At 36.6% G+C, this 17453-nt stretch overlaps 3 protein-coding genes across 3 annotated transcripts; 1 reads left to right on the plus strand and 2 right to left on the minus strand.

The window, feature by feature from the left end:
- Nucleotides 1-4320: 4320 nt before the first annotated feature.
- LOC113343897 (DUF724 domain-containing protein 2-like) lies at nt 4321-4827 on the plus strand. Its single transcript, XM_026587991.1, has one exon. The coding sequence runs from the start codon at nt 4321-4323 to the stop codon at nt 4825-4827; it is 507 nt and encodes a 168-aa protein (XP_026443776.1).
- Nucleotides 4828-6495: 1668 nt separating this feature from the next.
- On the minus strand, nt 6496-7051 carry LOC113343899 (cell wall / vacuolar inhibitor of fructosidase 2-like; the record flags this gene model as incomplete). The annotated part of the gene is made up of 1 exon (XM_026587992.1): nt 6496-7051. A coding segment is annotated over one exon (537 nt), but the record flags the coding sequence as incomplete, so codon positions are not given.
- Nucleotides 7052-7607: 556 nt separating this feature from the next.
- LOC113343927 (cell wall / vacuolar inhibitor of fructosidase 2-like) lies at nt 7608-9569 on the minus strand. Its single transcript, XM_026588017.1, has 3 exons — nt 9238-9569; nt 8998-9080; nt 7608-8722 (listed from the first exon to the last, which is right to left on the minus strand). Exon 3 carries the CDS (start codon nt 8282-8284, stop codon nt 7751-7753), a length of 534 nt encoding a protein of 177 aa, XP_026443802.1. The 5' UTR covers nt 8285-8722; nt 8998-9080; nt 9238-9569; the 3' UTR covers nt 7608-7750.
- Nucleotides 9570-17453: the final 7884 nt, after the last annotated feature.

Below are 17453 nucleotides of genomic sequence, written 5' to 3' on the forward strand. Positions count from 1 at the left end.
CGAAAATGAGAGATAACACCTTCACAATGTCCCACACGCTAAGACAAGGAAAGGTAGTTTTAACTGGCAACATTGTTAATTAAAACAATAACGATCTAAGATAACGAGAGCCTTCCAAGTCTCTAATGCAAATTTATGGAAAAAATAAAATATGTTATGAATATATAAGGAGACATTAGTGGAGACTAAAAACTAGAGAGAGGTCTTACTATTGTACATATGGTTACAAATATCCAGGGCTCTATTTATACTTTCTAGATAATTGGTTCCCATGCATTAAAGCAGGCATCTACGGGATAAATTTCATCGATCTTTCTCATAAAAACTCAAATCATCAGAGAAACCCAAACCCTAGTTGGATGAACCTCCTCCGCCCAGATTTACTCCTTTGGTGCATACCTGAGCAGGCCATCTTCATACCTTCTCACCCTTGATCTCTTCTCTTCTGTTACCTTAATTTCAATACCTTATTTTTAGATTTTGTTAGAATTTGGCCTGATCTAATTGAAACTATCTTGTTGTTTTCTTATTTGTAAAAGGTTTATCTTGTTGCTATTTAGGTTTTGATTTTAGGGTTCGAACTCGTTTTTGTGATAGTTTTTTATCAGCTTGGTTTGTCGTCACTTTTGATGAAGATGATCAAGTTCACAACATAAGCATCTAAGAGACCCGCAACACCAGCAGGAATTTAACTCCAAAGGCACCAGCAACAACTTTTACTTCAGAGACACCAGCAAACAATATTTATCGAAGATCGATTCCTACCAATTTCGATCCAAGATAAACGATTTCAATTATCTTTATTACCTATATTCTTGTTTTTATGGAATAAAACCCTAAAAAAATAGTTGGATCTATGGATTCTGACATCTCCATTGATTATGGACTTGTGAAGTAGTTTGCATGGGCTACTTTTCATCTGAACATGGGCATACCTGTCCTGATAGTGTTAGTGTTAGATTTAGTGATATTGTTGTTGATGGTGGATTTTAGTTCAGGGCTAAAATTGTAAAACCAGTATTCTTATGCGATGTCACCCTGCAAAGGGAAAAGTCGTTTAAGAAGTGATGAGTGCAGAAAACCTCTTCTCCTTATTTGAAGCAATTCAATAAATACACGGAATTCACCCAGAATGGTGCGTGCAACAACAATCCCAAATATTCTGTGAATTTTATTAGCATTATTAATTAATGCATGATTTTCCTAGTATTTCCCGTGCTATGTTCTCAACCGAACTCTCTTTATTGACATGACATGACGACTGAGTGTTCACTCTCAGCAGAGTAGCATGAATATACGTGCCAATATTGAGACATGCATGAAATACCCGCACAGGCTGCATCACTCTCTGACAAAGAGAATTTAGAATCGAAGCGCTTTTGATTAAAGACATCTCGATCGAACGTATTTAATTTTCTTAAGGAAAATCTGGACTGTCCATATCAGTCTCAGAAACGATCGTGGCCACGCAAGTTGGCCGCACAATTTAACAAGCCTAGCCAAACCCTAACAAAAATAGGCAATTGTTGTGATGACCACCGGCGGGCCCACTTATGCCCTATCCGGTCGAACACCACACCATATTCCCCAGCGCCGTCAAACGCCAACCCAAAGAAGGGTGGCTGCGCTGTTTTGGGAGAGGCTCGAACGAGCAAGACTGTTCAGCGCAGTCTTAAAGCCATCGCAACCGTCCAACTTCGCCAGCATGGTTGGACGGATTAGATCATCCCATGAATGATCAGGAAAGCGCTAACGCACACGTTGGCGGGCCCACTTCTCCTTCACCCGATAGGTTTTCTCACGGTGAGGCCATGGAGCAATGAAACGATTGCTCAAACCATGGCAAGCGTGATGCTTCTAAGGGTCGCGGAATTCCACTAGTGTCTTAAATCGATCACAACCATCCAACTTAGCCAGCCTATTTAAATGGCTTAGATCGTATTTAGGACCATCAGGAAGGTGCACATGCATTCATCGTCAGCCCAACATGGGCCCCACGTGATCGATCTCTCCAAAGGAGGATCACGGCGTGCCAAACCGCTTGGCCAAAGTCACGTGTGCGTGACTGTTTCAAAACCCTAATTAGGGTTTGCGGTAATGCATATCTGTCGTAGTTCGATCGTGACCATCCATCTTCGCCAGCCTAAACGGAGGGTGTAGATATAGACTCAAGAGGTCCCTAGGATGTCAACGTGATCACTGTGGGCCCACCTTTGCGTGTGACCGGCCGGCCTATGCAGATTAGGGCCTGGCGCCTCGAAATGCATGCCAAAAGATGGCATGCCACACGGCTTTTAAACCTTTGCGACAATGTATTTCTATCACAAATAGATCACGACCACTCATTTTTGTCGGTCAAATTGAGTGGCCTAGATCGAATCTTTGTGGGACCGAGAGGTATAGGCATGCACCCCGGCGGACCGTTTCCACGCTTGCCTGGTCGGTCCCACCAAAATTAGCGCCCATGCTTAGATTCGGTCAAGCCAAAGAGGGGATGTTGCGTACCTCTAAAAAACCCTAAAATCCATCAGGAAGCAAATATGTGTCGTAAATCATCTCGTTCGTCCAACTTTGCCAGCTTGGTCGGACGGCTTGGATTAAAAATTAGGCGATCAATGAAGCGCCTCAATGATCACCGTCCGCCACTCTGTCACAGGGAGTGATCGACCAGATAGTGGCCCGCCCATGCGGCTTCCAGACGATCACTCGAAGATGGTTGGACGTGCTGCCATTTTAAGACGCTTAATCCGCGACTTATTCAATCAAGCTTTAAAATAGCGATGCTTTATGCATATCGATTGTTTTGAGCTGCTTGCTTTAAAGCAATGCATTACATGCATCGAGCATACACGATATTTCATGAATATCAAATCCTTAAATAACTCAGTTATTTAACCTAATAGCACCGTATGTTATTTTCTGCGACGGGTCTCACGACCTGACCCACTCATTCGAGACATCAAACATGTCACAAACTGGGGGATACTTACTGGGTATTTGTCTGACGGTTTACATCGTGCGGCGTGCAACGCGCCCATCACGAGAACGTGTTAGGAGGCATGGACGGTTAACGATGATGAGGGAAGTGGGCAAAGGCGTGATCGTGTGACAATCACCTACACGACCTCATTACTCCATCACTCAACTTCCTCCACTTCCGACGAGATGAGGATTGCGCTCAAATGACTTGTATAAATAGGTTCTTTCGACCTATCTTCAAACAACGCAGAAAAACCAAGTGTTGTCACAGTATCCAGAAAACACCCAGAACTGATAGCTTTCATTGTGCAAGCCAGTTCATCATTCTGATACAAGTCATAAACAGCCAACACCTTCACAATCTCAACACCTTCTTCGCTTCCCTCCCTAAGATCAACCCCATCTCCTTCACTTTGTGACCGAAGTAAGTCCGGAACGGCCATTTCTTGCTTTAAGCCAGAATTGATCTCTCGAATCAAAAGCATTCCCGTACAATGCATTTTTTAGGGTTTAGATTTGTTTCTCATCCACACACACCCAAATTTACCAAAACCAGTAGAAACAGTTTTCACCCATAAACAACTATTACTTTTGATAGATGCATGAAAAGGAATGGTTAGATTTCTTTATGAAATCATGTTTTATAACTGCTGTATTATGTGCTTGGATTGTAATTGTTGTCTGTTTGATCTATCTAAAATTGCTGAAAACCACCAAGTCAGTCTTGTAATAGTCCCCGGTTTCCAATTCGGTTATTATGAATCAATATATAGTTAAGGTTTTTCGGGGAAAAAAACCATGATAAACTTCTGTTTATAATGCTCCCCTAGGATATGATCAACTGTATCTAAGCTAATTGCCTCGTTAAAACCTTGTCAGGATAATTCCAGGGACAAAACCTGATCAACGGGCAAAGTGTACTATTGTGAGAAAACTTAGAACAGAATTTGGTTATACCTATGTTCCATCGCCTACATAATCCTAACTATTTGGATTGTGCACATATGCGAGCAACGACGGAGAAAGGCAGGTCAAAAATCATCAGTAGGACCAACTTTTTTCTTATAGGAGGTCCCAATGTCTAGATTGACCATATGGGTGACTGAATGGTCAAGCCTACTCCCTCCTTAATTTCTCATGCGCCCTACTAACAATTTTCTGGCGGTGGCCATGTTTCTAACATTTTCCGAATCCATGTCCACTTCGAACTTCTGATATTACTCGTTTCCACAATTCAGCTGTCTATAAATATCAACTTAAGTACTCAGTTTTTACCACTCACTCGTCATTATCCGTCTCTTAAACTCTTTTCTTTTTCTCTCTCTGTAGCAGTTGACAGCAATGGGGGGTTTCCGTCATGGTGATTTAGTTGAAGTAAGCAGTAAAGAAGAAGGATTCTTGGGCTCGTATTTCGAAGCTAGAATAATCAAGCAAACGGAAAAAGATGAATTCTTAATTGAATACACAAAATTATACGAAGAAGATAATAATAAGTGTTTGCTAAGAGAAGTTGTTCCTGGCGGTGAAATTAGACACATGCCTCCTGATTCTAAAGCATCGTATTTCAATATCGGTGATCCAGTTGATGTTTTCTGCAAGGATGGGTGGTGGTATGGTATAATTACCGGTAGAGATCCTATTCGAAGTAAGCGTACTGGGGAAGATCGTTCTATATATTCTGTATACTTTCCTTTGTCCGGAGAAGAAATTGAATACCGCAAGTGGGAATTGAGGCCTCATCTGGAACGGATTAATGGCAATTGGATTTCTTCTCGAGTTCGCAGAAATAGTTATGGATGTGGATCAGGAGGATTTGTCAAGAAAAGTTCTTCTGAAGTTTTTTATTAGTTATAGGAATTCTTCTACAGGTGAGGCTTTTTTACTGTACTGCAATGTTTATTTGTAATTCATGTACTTCAAATTTAATTATTGGTTGGTGGTGCATAGCCTTTGTGCAAATAGGATAAACAGAGTTTTTTCTTCTTTTTCTTGTTTAGGCTTATTCTGACATAAATGGATTCTTCTCTAGTCTAAAATTTGCAAACCTTCTCTACCTTGCCCAGTTTCAAGAGCTTCAGATTCAAAATAAAAATACGCCAAAACCAAAAACGCAACCTTCCCTGAGTATCTCATCATTTGGTTCAACTATAGCAAATGCCTTACCAATTGCAGGAAGTAATCAAATTACTCAAAATTTAGTACATTTATTCAATAATTCATAGTAGAAAAGTAGATTACATATAACATGCACCCAAGATTACAGGACAATGTCAGAGGACGAAATTAAACTCATAACTTTCAAAATTCAAGAAATTGTTGATAAGACAAGATACATAACATAAATTACATAGTGAAATTTTCGTCTACAACTAATAAAATCTTGATCTTGCAACTCTGGGTTCATCAACTCTTCTGACATTTCTCCTTTGATTGATTGGGCAAGATGGAAAATCCAAAACCTGTTTCTCGAAGAAAGATTCAAACCCTAATTTCATAAACAGCGGTTCACAATAACTAGAACTGATTGATGATGATGATTCATTAATCTCAGGATTTTTTCTTGATGAATACAAGAAGGAAGTCAATTTTGCATAATTGTTCCGCTCTTCTTGATCAAGAATGCGATTTTCTTCTTCAAGCTCTTTATCTTCAAAATCATATAACCCTGAATCTAATATAAAGCGCACATCTTCTGCAAACTGTTCATCTGAAATAATCCTCGTTTGTTTTTGAAACCCTTCTTCCCGATTCGATGATCGTTCTTCCCATTCTTTCCGTTCATATGTACTGTAAGGATCACCAGCAGGAAATTTTGTGTACAGTTGCTGCTGTTGTTGTTTTTGAAGCTGCTTCTGTAATTCTTGTTGCAGATAGTAATCTTCTTGAATTTTCTTCACTTGCAATTGCAGTAAGTAATCTTCCTGAGATTTCTTTTGTTGAATAAGTAATTTCTGTCGCTCGAATTCTTGTTGTTTCTGCTGCTGCAACTTATATTCGAGCAATTGTTGTTGCAGGAATTGGAGTTCCTGTTCTCGTAGGTTTTGCTTTACACTATTATTGTATTGGTTTGTTGATGATGATGATTGTCTAGTAGCACCACGTTGTTGGCCTCTGCTAGTACTGCGTCTAGTTGTTGTGATGTTGCTGTAATTCATGGCTGCCATTAAAGAGATTGTGAAGATTTTTGAGAAGAAATAAGATAAAGAGGAATGTGTTGAGAGGAATGGAAGGAGGGAGTATTTATAGGAAACAGTAAGGGTTTTATCCGGACTGGATCGGAAGGTCCGAGGAAAATCCGAATTTAGAAGGTCGGTTTAGGAACTGAGTCTGGGTCTGTTGGTTTAGGCACAAAGGCCCAAAACAGATTTAATGGGCTGGACTCTGTAGGACACCAAGCTCAAATTGAATACACAAACGTGTTCAAGGCACATAATACTACAGATCGAAAACTGAATTGATTTTCTCATTATTCAGATCCAAATAAAGACTACAAAAGCATATGAATGATCAAGCGATTTTATGCATATCAAAAATTCTAAGGTTGTGAGGACCTAATGACTTCGATAATATCATTAGCAACACCACATAGACCCTGAAAAGTGTCTTGCCTCTGTGCCAATGCATCAGGATAAGCTAGCGGAGGAGTGGCGTTGCTAAAAGAATTTTTGCAATTATCACCATACGTAGCAGCGGCAGCTACTTCTAAAATTGCATTGTCAAGCTCATCAGAACTCAAATCTCCGGCGGATCCCTCAAGTGCAGACTTTGCATTGTCGTAAATTGTACTGCATTCTGTGACAACTTTAACTGCGTTTGCATCAGTATAAGATTTGACAAGCTCGTCGAGTATGTATTTCGATGTGTCCGCAGCACTGGTTTCTCCAGCATTAATCAAAATATTGGCTAGACCTTTTATATCGGCTGTTTGGCTAGACGGATCGGCGTTCAAAGTCGACGTACAGAGATCGGGTAACCGCGTCTGTTGGCATGTAGATTGGATCAATCCAGCGTCTCCTAATACAAGAATAGATGATTCTTGAATGATAAGTAAAAATGAGGCAAAGAATAGAGATTAGGTAGACAATGATGAGGAAGCCATTTTTTTTCTTTCTTGAAATTGAATTATACTTTGATTTATCGAGGAGAATTATATATAGTGGAATGTGGGGAAGTTATTATTGGAATAAAGAATTGATTATGGGAATCAAATACTTGAACTTAATTGCATATTTTACATTTTTTTGGTATGAAAATATCTCATAATTATTGTTTAGTAAACCCCAAATCTTCAAGATTTTTCGTAATCTTATATTATCTTTATATATTAGTATGGTCGTAGATTGGATCAAATTAATGGGGTAATGAAAAGATGTTTTTCTTGATACTCCATTTAAAACGACACGTCATTTCCTTGGTGTCTCACACTAACAGTATTATATATATATATATATATAGAAGGAGAACATGCCGATCCCAAAACTATAATCTAAAGGTTAAAACTATACAGTTTCACTACAAATCCACAGTTTGGTTCATGTGAAATTTTAGCTATTGTCTGCACACTTAGTTTTCTTAGTGTCTCAGAAGCTGTGTGGAAAACTCGATCTTATTCAAGAAGGATGAATTTCAGTACCAACCGGGGAGGAGAATGCGATTACGGTTACTCATTAATAGATCGAAATAACTACAAGAAAACATATAAATTAAAACTCATTATATTGTTTTGATCGATAAATCAAAATCTCATTATTAAAACTCCATCTTTTATTACTTAATTAATATTCACAAGCTGTTTGATGATATCGGCAGCAACAACAACCAACTCCACAAATCTGACTTCTCTTTGTTCCAGTGCATCAGGATAAGATAATGGAGGATTGAAGAAAGTAAACGAATCACGGCACCTATCAGAATAATCCCGGCCAGCATTTACTGCAATCGATGCCAAGTCATAGTCCCAGGAACTCAGAAACGGAACTGATCCGTCCAGAGAAGTCTTCGCTTCTTTGTAATCTTCGCTGCATCTCTTAAATACTTTAACTGCAGCTGGACCAGAAACAGTTTTAACAAGCTCGGCGAGTATGAATCTGGATGTGTCTGCAGCATTAGCGGAACCAGCATTAATCATGATAGTGGCTAGACCTTTTACATCTGTAAGTGGGCTACCCCTGTAGGAGTTTAATGTCGATGTGCATAGATCGGGATACTGTGTCTTCTGGCACACATTCTGGATCAAGTCAGCGTCTCCGAGCACGAGTGAAAGAGGTAATAGAATGGAGATTAGGAGGACAATTGATGAAGCCATTTTTTTCTTTCTTCTTCTTCTTCTTCTTCTTTTATTGAGATTTTGAGTTGTACTTTGGATATTTAGCAAAGAATGGTATTTATAGTGGAGATGTGAATGTTAATTTTGGAAGTAAGACTTGATTATTGTGAAACAGAGTATGTATGACTTGATTGCAGATCTAACATTTTTCTGAAAGTGATCTCCGATATATTATTTGGTTTCTTTAATTAGGAGATTATTCAGGTATTATAATGTAACGACAAAGTATCGAGAAATTCATCACTATTATTATCATTTTTATTTTAAGTATTTTCATATCCTATGTTGAAAATAGAAAATAAATAAAATGCAACAGCTTCATCGTGCATGATGCAATTGGTGTAACCGAATACTCTTACTTTCAATCTTTATGATCACGTTTTCAGTAGCATCAGTATTTCCTTTGGGTTGATACACCTGCAATCAAATTGGTACCCCATTAGCAGTCTTGTCTGTATTCGCAAAAGAACTTGCAATTTTTTGTGTGAGGATGTACTCGTATTCGTGAGTCATCGTGGGATCATCTTTCAGCTATTTAACCAATAAAAATGCGAACTTTCCAATTAATACATTTCAGGGTGTACAAAATTGGATTACATATGATAATCGATAAGCATTATTTTTTTTTTTGATAAGCTTCGCATCATGAGGATGATAACCAGATGATTACATCCAAATAAGTCATCACTCACAGCTATTTTATTAAATACTGGATCCAAATGTCGCTAACTTGTTAATACTTCATCTTCTTAAAGAATTCCCACGGGTGATTAAGCTGCAAAACAAAACAAAAAATATTAAAAACAAATAAATGAAGATTGCCAATTTACAGATTCTACAAGTGATGTGACGGTATCAAAAATCAATTACAATGACAAAAATAAATACAGGTTTTTGTAATTAATAATTATATTTAAGCAATAGTGGCTTACGAAGTCCTCCACACATGGTTTCGCATCCATGTCGAGCGGAATCATATTTCAAACGATCTTCCACATGATCTCTTGGATTGGGTACACCTTTCTTTGGATCAACCTTCTTCCCTTGCATACATCTCTCGAAGCATCGAGAAGAAGCAGCGGAAGCTTGACAGAACTGCACGTCCACAGCAAGAATCAGAAAGCACATAAACAATAATGATACTGCGACTTTCCTCTTCATCTTAATTTACTGTGATTGTGATAAATATAGATAGATAAAAAAAAAAAAAAGATAATGATAGTGGTGATTGTTGTTAAGAATTACTAGCTAGGTATTCATTCCTTCCCTCTTGGGCCCTTTATGTTCGACAATGTATTTATATGCCCAAAATGATGACTTTTTTTAGACTGGTAATAACAAAATGGATCAGAAAATAATGGATCAATTTTTAGCTCTTTTATGAAAGTAAGGACACAAATAATTGCCAACAAATCCAATTAAAGGTTGCCCTTTCTCGTTGTACGACTTAGAAGGTGTCTGTGTGTCTGACAACTGCAGATTTCTCATCACATATGAGAAATCTGCCAGTAATTCCAATTGTTTGATTTTAGGTTTGATTTAATTAGGATCGAATCGATTACCCAAAACAATTTTCTTTCTTTTGATGCAAAGTGCTCCTTCATAGTTCATTCTCAAGTAAATGTATGTTCCTTGCCAGTGAAGCTCCTCCATAACCTAGTAACCAAATTTGTAAATTATACCCCTATAATTCATGAATATGTTTTTATAATCGGTTAGTCTGGAATCTCAACTTAGTTTTGCGAACTTCAAGCCTAAAATGAATTATACGCCTATGTGGGAATTATCAAACTCTACAGACTGTATAATGTTTTGCCACATTATCACCAAATCATTATTCTCTATTATATTTTTGACGTTTAAAATGTTATATACACCCATCTAAGTCCTATACCACCAACCTACCAAATTACTATTCTCTATCAGATTTTTGACGTTTAAAATCTTACATACACCCATCTAAATCCTATACCACCAACCTACATGTTATTTGTTGATTGTATTACATATATCATACGTATAGTTCATTTCAATCATAAAATCATAGTACATATGGTGAGATTAAGTTAAAAATATCTTTTTATAGCTAAATTGTATGTCGAATTTTGTGTGCCTAATTTGTATCTCCAAAATGAATTATACACGTATGTATGACATTTGGAATTGTTCGAGAATCACGAATCGTTGACCAAATAGTGGACCTTATATACATTCTGCATAATATTTGTACATTTACCGTCCAAACTTTTCCCGTACCCCATTTGCTATAACTAGACTCCATAATAAAAAAGAAAGTCTCGTTCATTTAATGAATATATATATATAGTGGTTAACTAGTTTGAGACAATAAATATAATAGAGCACTTAAAGAATTTGGTATATATTGACGAGTTTCAAACTCATGTTACTGGTATTATTTTGTGATCGGTAATGATTTTTTTTGATCGGTAAAACACGGGTCACTAGTTGATATCACTTACTTGAAAAGTTCTTTTCCAAGGTATTGATTTTTTTCTTTAACGGGATCAAAGTATTTTAGTGTTCCAATACGGTTTGAAGATATTGGGAAACCTTATCAATATTATCAAATCTACATTATAACACCAATAAAATAATAACATCGGGACTAGTGAAATTTATCAATTTATCGTGATATTAAATTATCGATAAAATAATAATTATTGATTTTTCAAAACACTATATAATTCATGGCACCAAACACTACATTAAAGGTTCAAACGTTTGTGACGCATGGATTATACGAGCTTTCAAGATGCATTGATGTCGTCGATTTTATCGTAGTTCCCGAGAAGATTAACGATGAACTTTATTGTTTCATCTTGGAAAATAGATGTTCGTTCAACTTATGGCACCGCGTAAGAGAATTCAAGTGAAACGTTAGATAATTAAGGCATTAAAGAACTGCAAAATTTAGTTAAAGGATTGAATTCTCAAAGTGGATGGATACTGAGAATACCTTTTGAATTACCTTACGAGAATACTATTTCGGATTTTTGACTGATGGGAAATAATTGGGAATATCATGGAGATGAGAAAAATGATGAAATGGAATCCGAAGATAAAATTGTGGTTATAAAGTCACCATCACATAAAGAAGCTACCGAGGTAGTGAAGACATTGAATAGTTTTTTCTATTGCATCATTAAACGACAAAACCAAAAACTATTTTAATGTTAAGAAAAATCTAAGATGATATTCAGTGTGACATCAATTTCAAGAAAAACTAGGTCACAATTGAACCATTCTTTACAAAATTAATATATATATATATATAAAACTAATTTTATGTAAATTAAAGACTTACTCCATATTAATTTATATATCGGGAGGGACCTATAGAAAATCTAAATATTTTATAATTATAAATTTAACGAATTATTAATTTAGCACTTTGTCTCGTCTCCGGACCGACAAAATAAATTTATCGTGGACACTACGCCAGAATGGAGGTTATTTGACAGGGGGCTTTGAGGAATTTGACAGGAATACACTATCATTTCATATTTGGTAGGCCTTTGGTACCAAAAATTTATAAAGTACACGGACCACTGTTGAGCTTTTATTTTTGATGGGGCACACTAATCCAATCCCACTTCATGGAATGTATACTTAGCCATAAATTTCTTTTCAATCCCTCTTCCTGCACCAATATATCTTCCTCCATCAAAACGATCTTCTCTGTTAGGGATTTGAATCTGTTCTTATGATTTCGAATCAACATCAGCATCTCGTGATAGAGAAACACAGACTGTTGGCAGTGGCGATAAAATTTGGGGAAAATGAATCTCGAACAACAACAATAACTCATTCCTGCTTCAACCCTAAAATTGATCAGTTTGATCTCTGTTTTTGAAGAAGAATCGATCCTCAAAGATGAATCGGAGACTTAATATCGACAATTTCATCAATGAATCAAAATGAAAACAAAATAAGTTTCCTCTTACTTTTATAGTTATACTCGCGATTATTAAAAAGTTAGGTTTTTATTTGCAATCCAATTTCTGATTCGATTTGAGTTTAGGATCTTACTCTATCAAATTTATGATTCGATTTAAAATCAGAGTCTATATTAGTTATTGTCTCCAATCAATCTTCATTTTGAGATAAATTTCGAAAAACAATTGAAAAAAAGTTCGCCAATTTTTTCTAGGTTTTATCACTGAAATTCGATTTATTTCTCAATCTCCAATCCTGATAGGAAGCTGTTGATTCATAATATTAGAAGGATTTATTACATCCAGAAATCTCAAAATGTATAATCATTGGAGCTGAACCAGTCATAAACATGATCACATTTGCCATGAGCTGCAGCACTTAAAGCTTATTTGCTAGATAAGTATTCTTGTATCTTTACTTGTATATCCATCTAATATAAATCTTCTCATACAGAACATTATAAATGAATCATATTGTTTTTTACATATTCATAATAACGAAACTGAGATTTTTCTTATCATCAAGTAGTCAATCCATCTAGCTTGAAGTTTTTGCACAAATGAAGAGAATAAAGAGTTTGTACAGATTAACCCGAATTCTTTTTTATATCAACTAAGGATTTAGCATTCATAGGGTAATATATAAACTTAAATGACACATTAATATTTTTAGTTCAGTGTATGAGACTTTTTTAACAAATCGTATTTGATAGTCAGTATGAATATTGGTGGATGGGGATGGACTGTTTCAACGGGTTGATGGGACCAATGCTGGAGGTGGTACTTACTGGCTTGCTTTTTTAAATCGACGATGGTATGGACTATTCCCAGGTGCATATTTAATCACACTCAGGCTTTCCTCATTTTTTTGTGACACATATTGGTGTGTCCGCATGAACTAAATAGAATAGTGTTCTGGGATTGCAGGTACTTGATATTCAAAAGAAGAGAAACATTGAACAAGAGAAGGGTAAGGAAATGGTAAACTATTCATGTTATGTGAAAGTTTGAGTTCATAGAGATGGATTTTTTGTTTTGACTTTCATCTGAGTAGTTCTAGCTTTGCCAGGAAGATGAGAATGCCACAATGCAGGAACAGAGCACCGTGCCATCACTAAGGAAAGCCCTTAGGGATGTCGCAATGGAGAAAGATGTTACAATTGTTGCAAGGGTACACACTATCACAAAGCTTTTTCTTTAATTTTGGATTTCATAATAATTATTTTGTGTAAATCACTTAATTGCTTGCATTTTGCTCTATTTTCGAATTTTATTGCTTTATGTAGGGATCTTTCAACCCAGTAACGGTTGGCCAAGAAACGCCCAAAAGAGGCAGAAGAAAAACAATACAGAGTAAACAATTTATTTATATGATTTGTTAAGCAATTAAAACGGGTATCACCCCACTATACTGAGGAGCAAGAGTCACTACTGAGGCAACAAGAACAGCAGAGGCTATAGCAGAGGTTTAAGCACAGAGCTCTACACTTAAGGCTGAAAAGCAAGTGTTGGATGAGAAACTATAAGCTTTAACCAGAAATGCATCAGGTGCGGATTATTATTTGTAGGATGAGAATCTTGAATCTCATTGTTTATTTGTTTTTAATGGTGCTTGAAAAAGCGGGGATCTAACAACACCACCCAATATTTCGCTTAGCAATCTGTATGGATTAACTCGGATATACTTTTAAGATAATCAACAAGACTCAATCAATTAAAAGTATATCAACGAGTTTATATCTCTCTCTTGATTTGATTTACTCAAGCAGAAACCGCGATTTCTAATCAAATACAAGAAATAACTTGGACGGTACCAAAGACCAATCAACAACCAAAGATTGGATTATACTAATTGATGATCTGACGCACAACCTGTGTTATTTCAATTATAAAGATAAAAAAATATAATGCGGAAACTGAAATAACACAAACACCAGAAATTTTGTTAACGAGGAAACTGCAAATGCAGAAAAACCCTGGGACCTAGTCCAGATTGAATACACATTGTATTAAGCCGCTACAGACACTAGCCTAATCCAAGCTAACTTCGGAATGGATTATAGTTGAACCCAATCAGTCTCTCACTGATCCAAGGTACAGTTGTACTCCTTACGCCTATGATCCCAGTAGGATACTGCGCACTTGATTCCCTTAGCTGATCTCACCCACAACTAAGAGTTTCTACGACCCAAAATCGCAGGCTTTAACAATAAACAAATCTGTCTCACACAGACAAGTCTATCAAAGGATCAATCTGTCTCCCACAGAAAGACCGTAAAGTTTTTATTCCGTCTTTTGATAATAATCAAGGCGAACAGGAACCAATTAATAATCTGGTCTTATATTCCCGAAGGACAACCTAGATTAATCAATCACCTCACAACAATCTTAATCGTACGATAGCGAAACAAGATGTTGCGGAATCACAAACAATGAGACGAAGATGTTTGTGATTATTTTTTATATCTTGCCTATCAGAGATATCAATCTCAAGCCAATCAATATGATTTTACTCGTACGATAGGAGATGCAAGATCAGATCACACAACTACGATAAAAGTAGTATCGGTCTGGCTTCACAATCCCAATGAAGTCTTCAAGTCGTTTAACCTGGTTTTAGAAGAAGAAAATCAAAGGTTAAAAGAGAACCGACTCTAGCACGCAAACTAGTAGCACACGTATGGTGTGGGGATTAGTTTTGCAGAGTTCCTAGATGTCCCCTTATATAGTCTTTCAAATCAGGGTTTTGCCTGGGTAACAAAGCAATCAATATCCACCGTTAGATGAAAACCTAATTTAGATTCAAGCAAATATTTCTCAACCGTTAGATCGAAAACTTAACTTGTTATACACAAATGAAATGCACGCTTCTAGGTTTGTTAAGCGTACCCAAACGTGTACATTGTTGGTTCAACAATAGTCAACCAAATGGTTATCCATATGAGCATTTCATATCAACCATGTTCTTCTTCACCATAACTAGTTCAAATGACTCGATTGAACTATTTAGAGAGTTGTTCAATTGCAAGGAAATCTTATGTAACTACACAAGACACAATTGAAGCAAAGATTATTTGATTCACTTGAATCGGTTCATGAACATTTATAGCCACGGTTTGCAAATAACATTCCTTAATCTTTTTAAGTTTAAGTTCATAAATCATCTTCAGATATACAACCTTCTCAAGTTCGCACACTAGGTTTGCGGACTTAATCAACCGGGCAGAGTTTACAAACTCTAGCAGAAAATCTCAGCAAAGATTTCCCGCCGGTTCGCGGACTGGGTTCGCGGACTGGTACTCTCGCAACTAGTTTGTCAACTCCAGCATAATTTCTTGGGATGAGAAGTTCGGAAGTTCGCGGAATGGCTTCACGGACTTGGCAACAAGCCATTCTTCTGGTTTCTCTTGATCAACAAAGTTCGCAAACTTTGGTTCAAGTAATAGGACTTATACATAAATGTGTTTACAAAACAATGTTTATATCCACCATTGGTTATGTAATCTAAACTCTCATTCCAATCATTGAAACATTCTTAGAGGACGTTGTACAGTTGTTACACTATTTCTCGTCAAAGCAATTTTCAAAGTGATTGTAACATATCATGAATTTCGTCACTAGGTAATGATAAACTTGGTCGAAGCGAAAAGCTTACCAACACATATTTTGAGATATAGATAGGCGAGGTATACTCGGATCGAAATACCAAATGTATATAATCATAGTTTATATATATAGCATACGAATTTTTGTCTCAAAGACTAGGAGATAGAATAGATAAACTTTTGAGTGACAGATAAGTTCAAGTCTCCACATACCTTTTTTTCGAGAAGTTCCAACGGTTCCTTGAGTAGATATTCGTCTTGTATGATGAATCTCCATGGAATCCTTGAGCTCAACTACACTTATTATCCTAGTCCGAGACTTAGTTATAGTAGACTAGAAATCAAGACTTATAGTTTTGATCACTAACATTGACAAACATGCTTGAGATAGCAACGCATGCGAGTTCGACCGAGCAATGCTCTAACAATCTCCCCCTTTGTCAATTTTAGTAACAAAACTATCAATACATATGGAATACAAAAAAGATAATGAAACTTTAGTAGCTCCTATTCCACGTGTCTAATCTTCAACATTCCTCGAAATCTTCGTCACTCCCAAGTACTCTAATGATCCCAAAGGTTGTAAGTTTAGCATCACCGTTGTTGAAGATCCGTAGCTATAACAATGATAAAGCATCGGTCTCGATCATTGTTATACAGTGTCATAGTATTATTACACAATGTCAAAGTCTGTTAGAGCATGGCTCGGTTGAACCCACCAAGCGTTGGTATGTCAAGTCTGGTTGTCATATTTTAATGAATCAAAACGCATGTTAAGAGTCGCTTGATTATGTACTAGAGTTAAACTTCGTATAGGTTAGCTTGAAAGTATTAGGATTTGAGATATTACAAGTATTGCGAAGACTTGAAGATGTGAAGAAGCAAGGAGGTACAACGACAACAATCATCCTTCCACTTGAAGTTAGTGATATTTGGCTTGAACTGTTTCATTCCCTAACGTATCTTTCAAGTCGTGCATATTGAAAACATGACTGTGAAGCATATTTAAACTCTAGATAGACATAGTATTAAGGAATACAATACGAGGTTTATTTCTTAACCATTAAACTTTGTCGATAAGACATCGCCATAATCATTTGAATGCTATTGTGATTATGTATGGGTATGAGGTGAGGATTTCATCCTAGGGAACAATGTTTACATGTGTTCTAAGGAAGTAAGTTCATAAACTTGTTTGTGAACCGAAAAGGAAATTGCCAGGTGTTATTGGTTTTTTTATTCATTGCATATCTTATGAACAACCAATATGTGTGATAGAGTATAACCGCTCAAAACTTGTTGTGTTCTTGGTAGAACTGTTCAGAAAGGCCTGACTTATGTATTGGTATAACTTTTGTTAGTAAAAACAATCTTAAGTAATCACCTGTGGTATGATCGGATTTTGTATGTCTGACCTTGTAAGGGAAAGGGAATCGATCCTTGTAAGGGAAATGAAACCGATCCTAGTAAGGTAAAGGGAACAGATCCTAGTAAGGGAAAGGGAATCGATCATGGTAAGGGGTGCAGTACATCAAATGGAACCGATCCTTGTATGGGGGGCATCAAGGTTTATAGCAGAAAGGGGAA

This window comes from Papaver somniferum, unplaced genomic scaffold (genome assembly GCF_003573695.1).
Source record: "Papaver somniferum cultivar HN1 unplaced genomic scaffold, ASM357369v1 unplaced-scaffold_7, whole genome shotgun sequence".
Taxonomy (NCBI): domain Eukaryota; kingdom Viridiplantae; phylum Streptophyta; class Magnoliopsida; order Ranunculales; family Papaveraceae; genus Papaver; species Papaver somniferum.

Bases quoted from the DNA above. Each gene is read 5' to 3' on its own strand.
- LOC113343897 (XM_026587991.1), top strand. From the start codon at position 4,321: ATGGGGGGTTTCCGTCATGGTGATTTAGTTGAAGTAAGCAGTAAAGAA.
- LOC113343927 (XM_026588017.1), bottom strand. From the start codon at position 8,284: ATGGCTTCATCAATTGTCCTCCTAATCTCCATTCTATTACCTCTTTCA.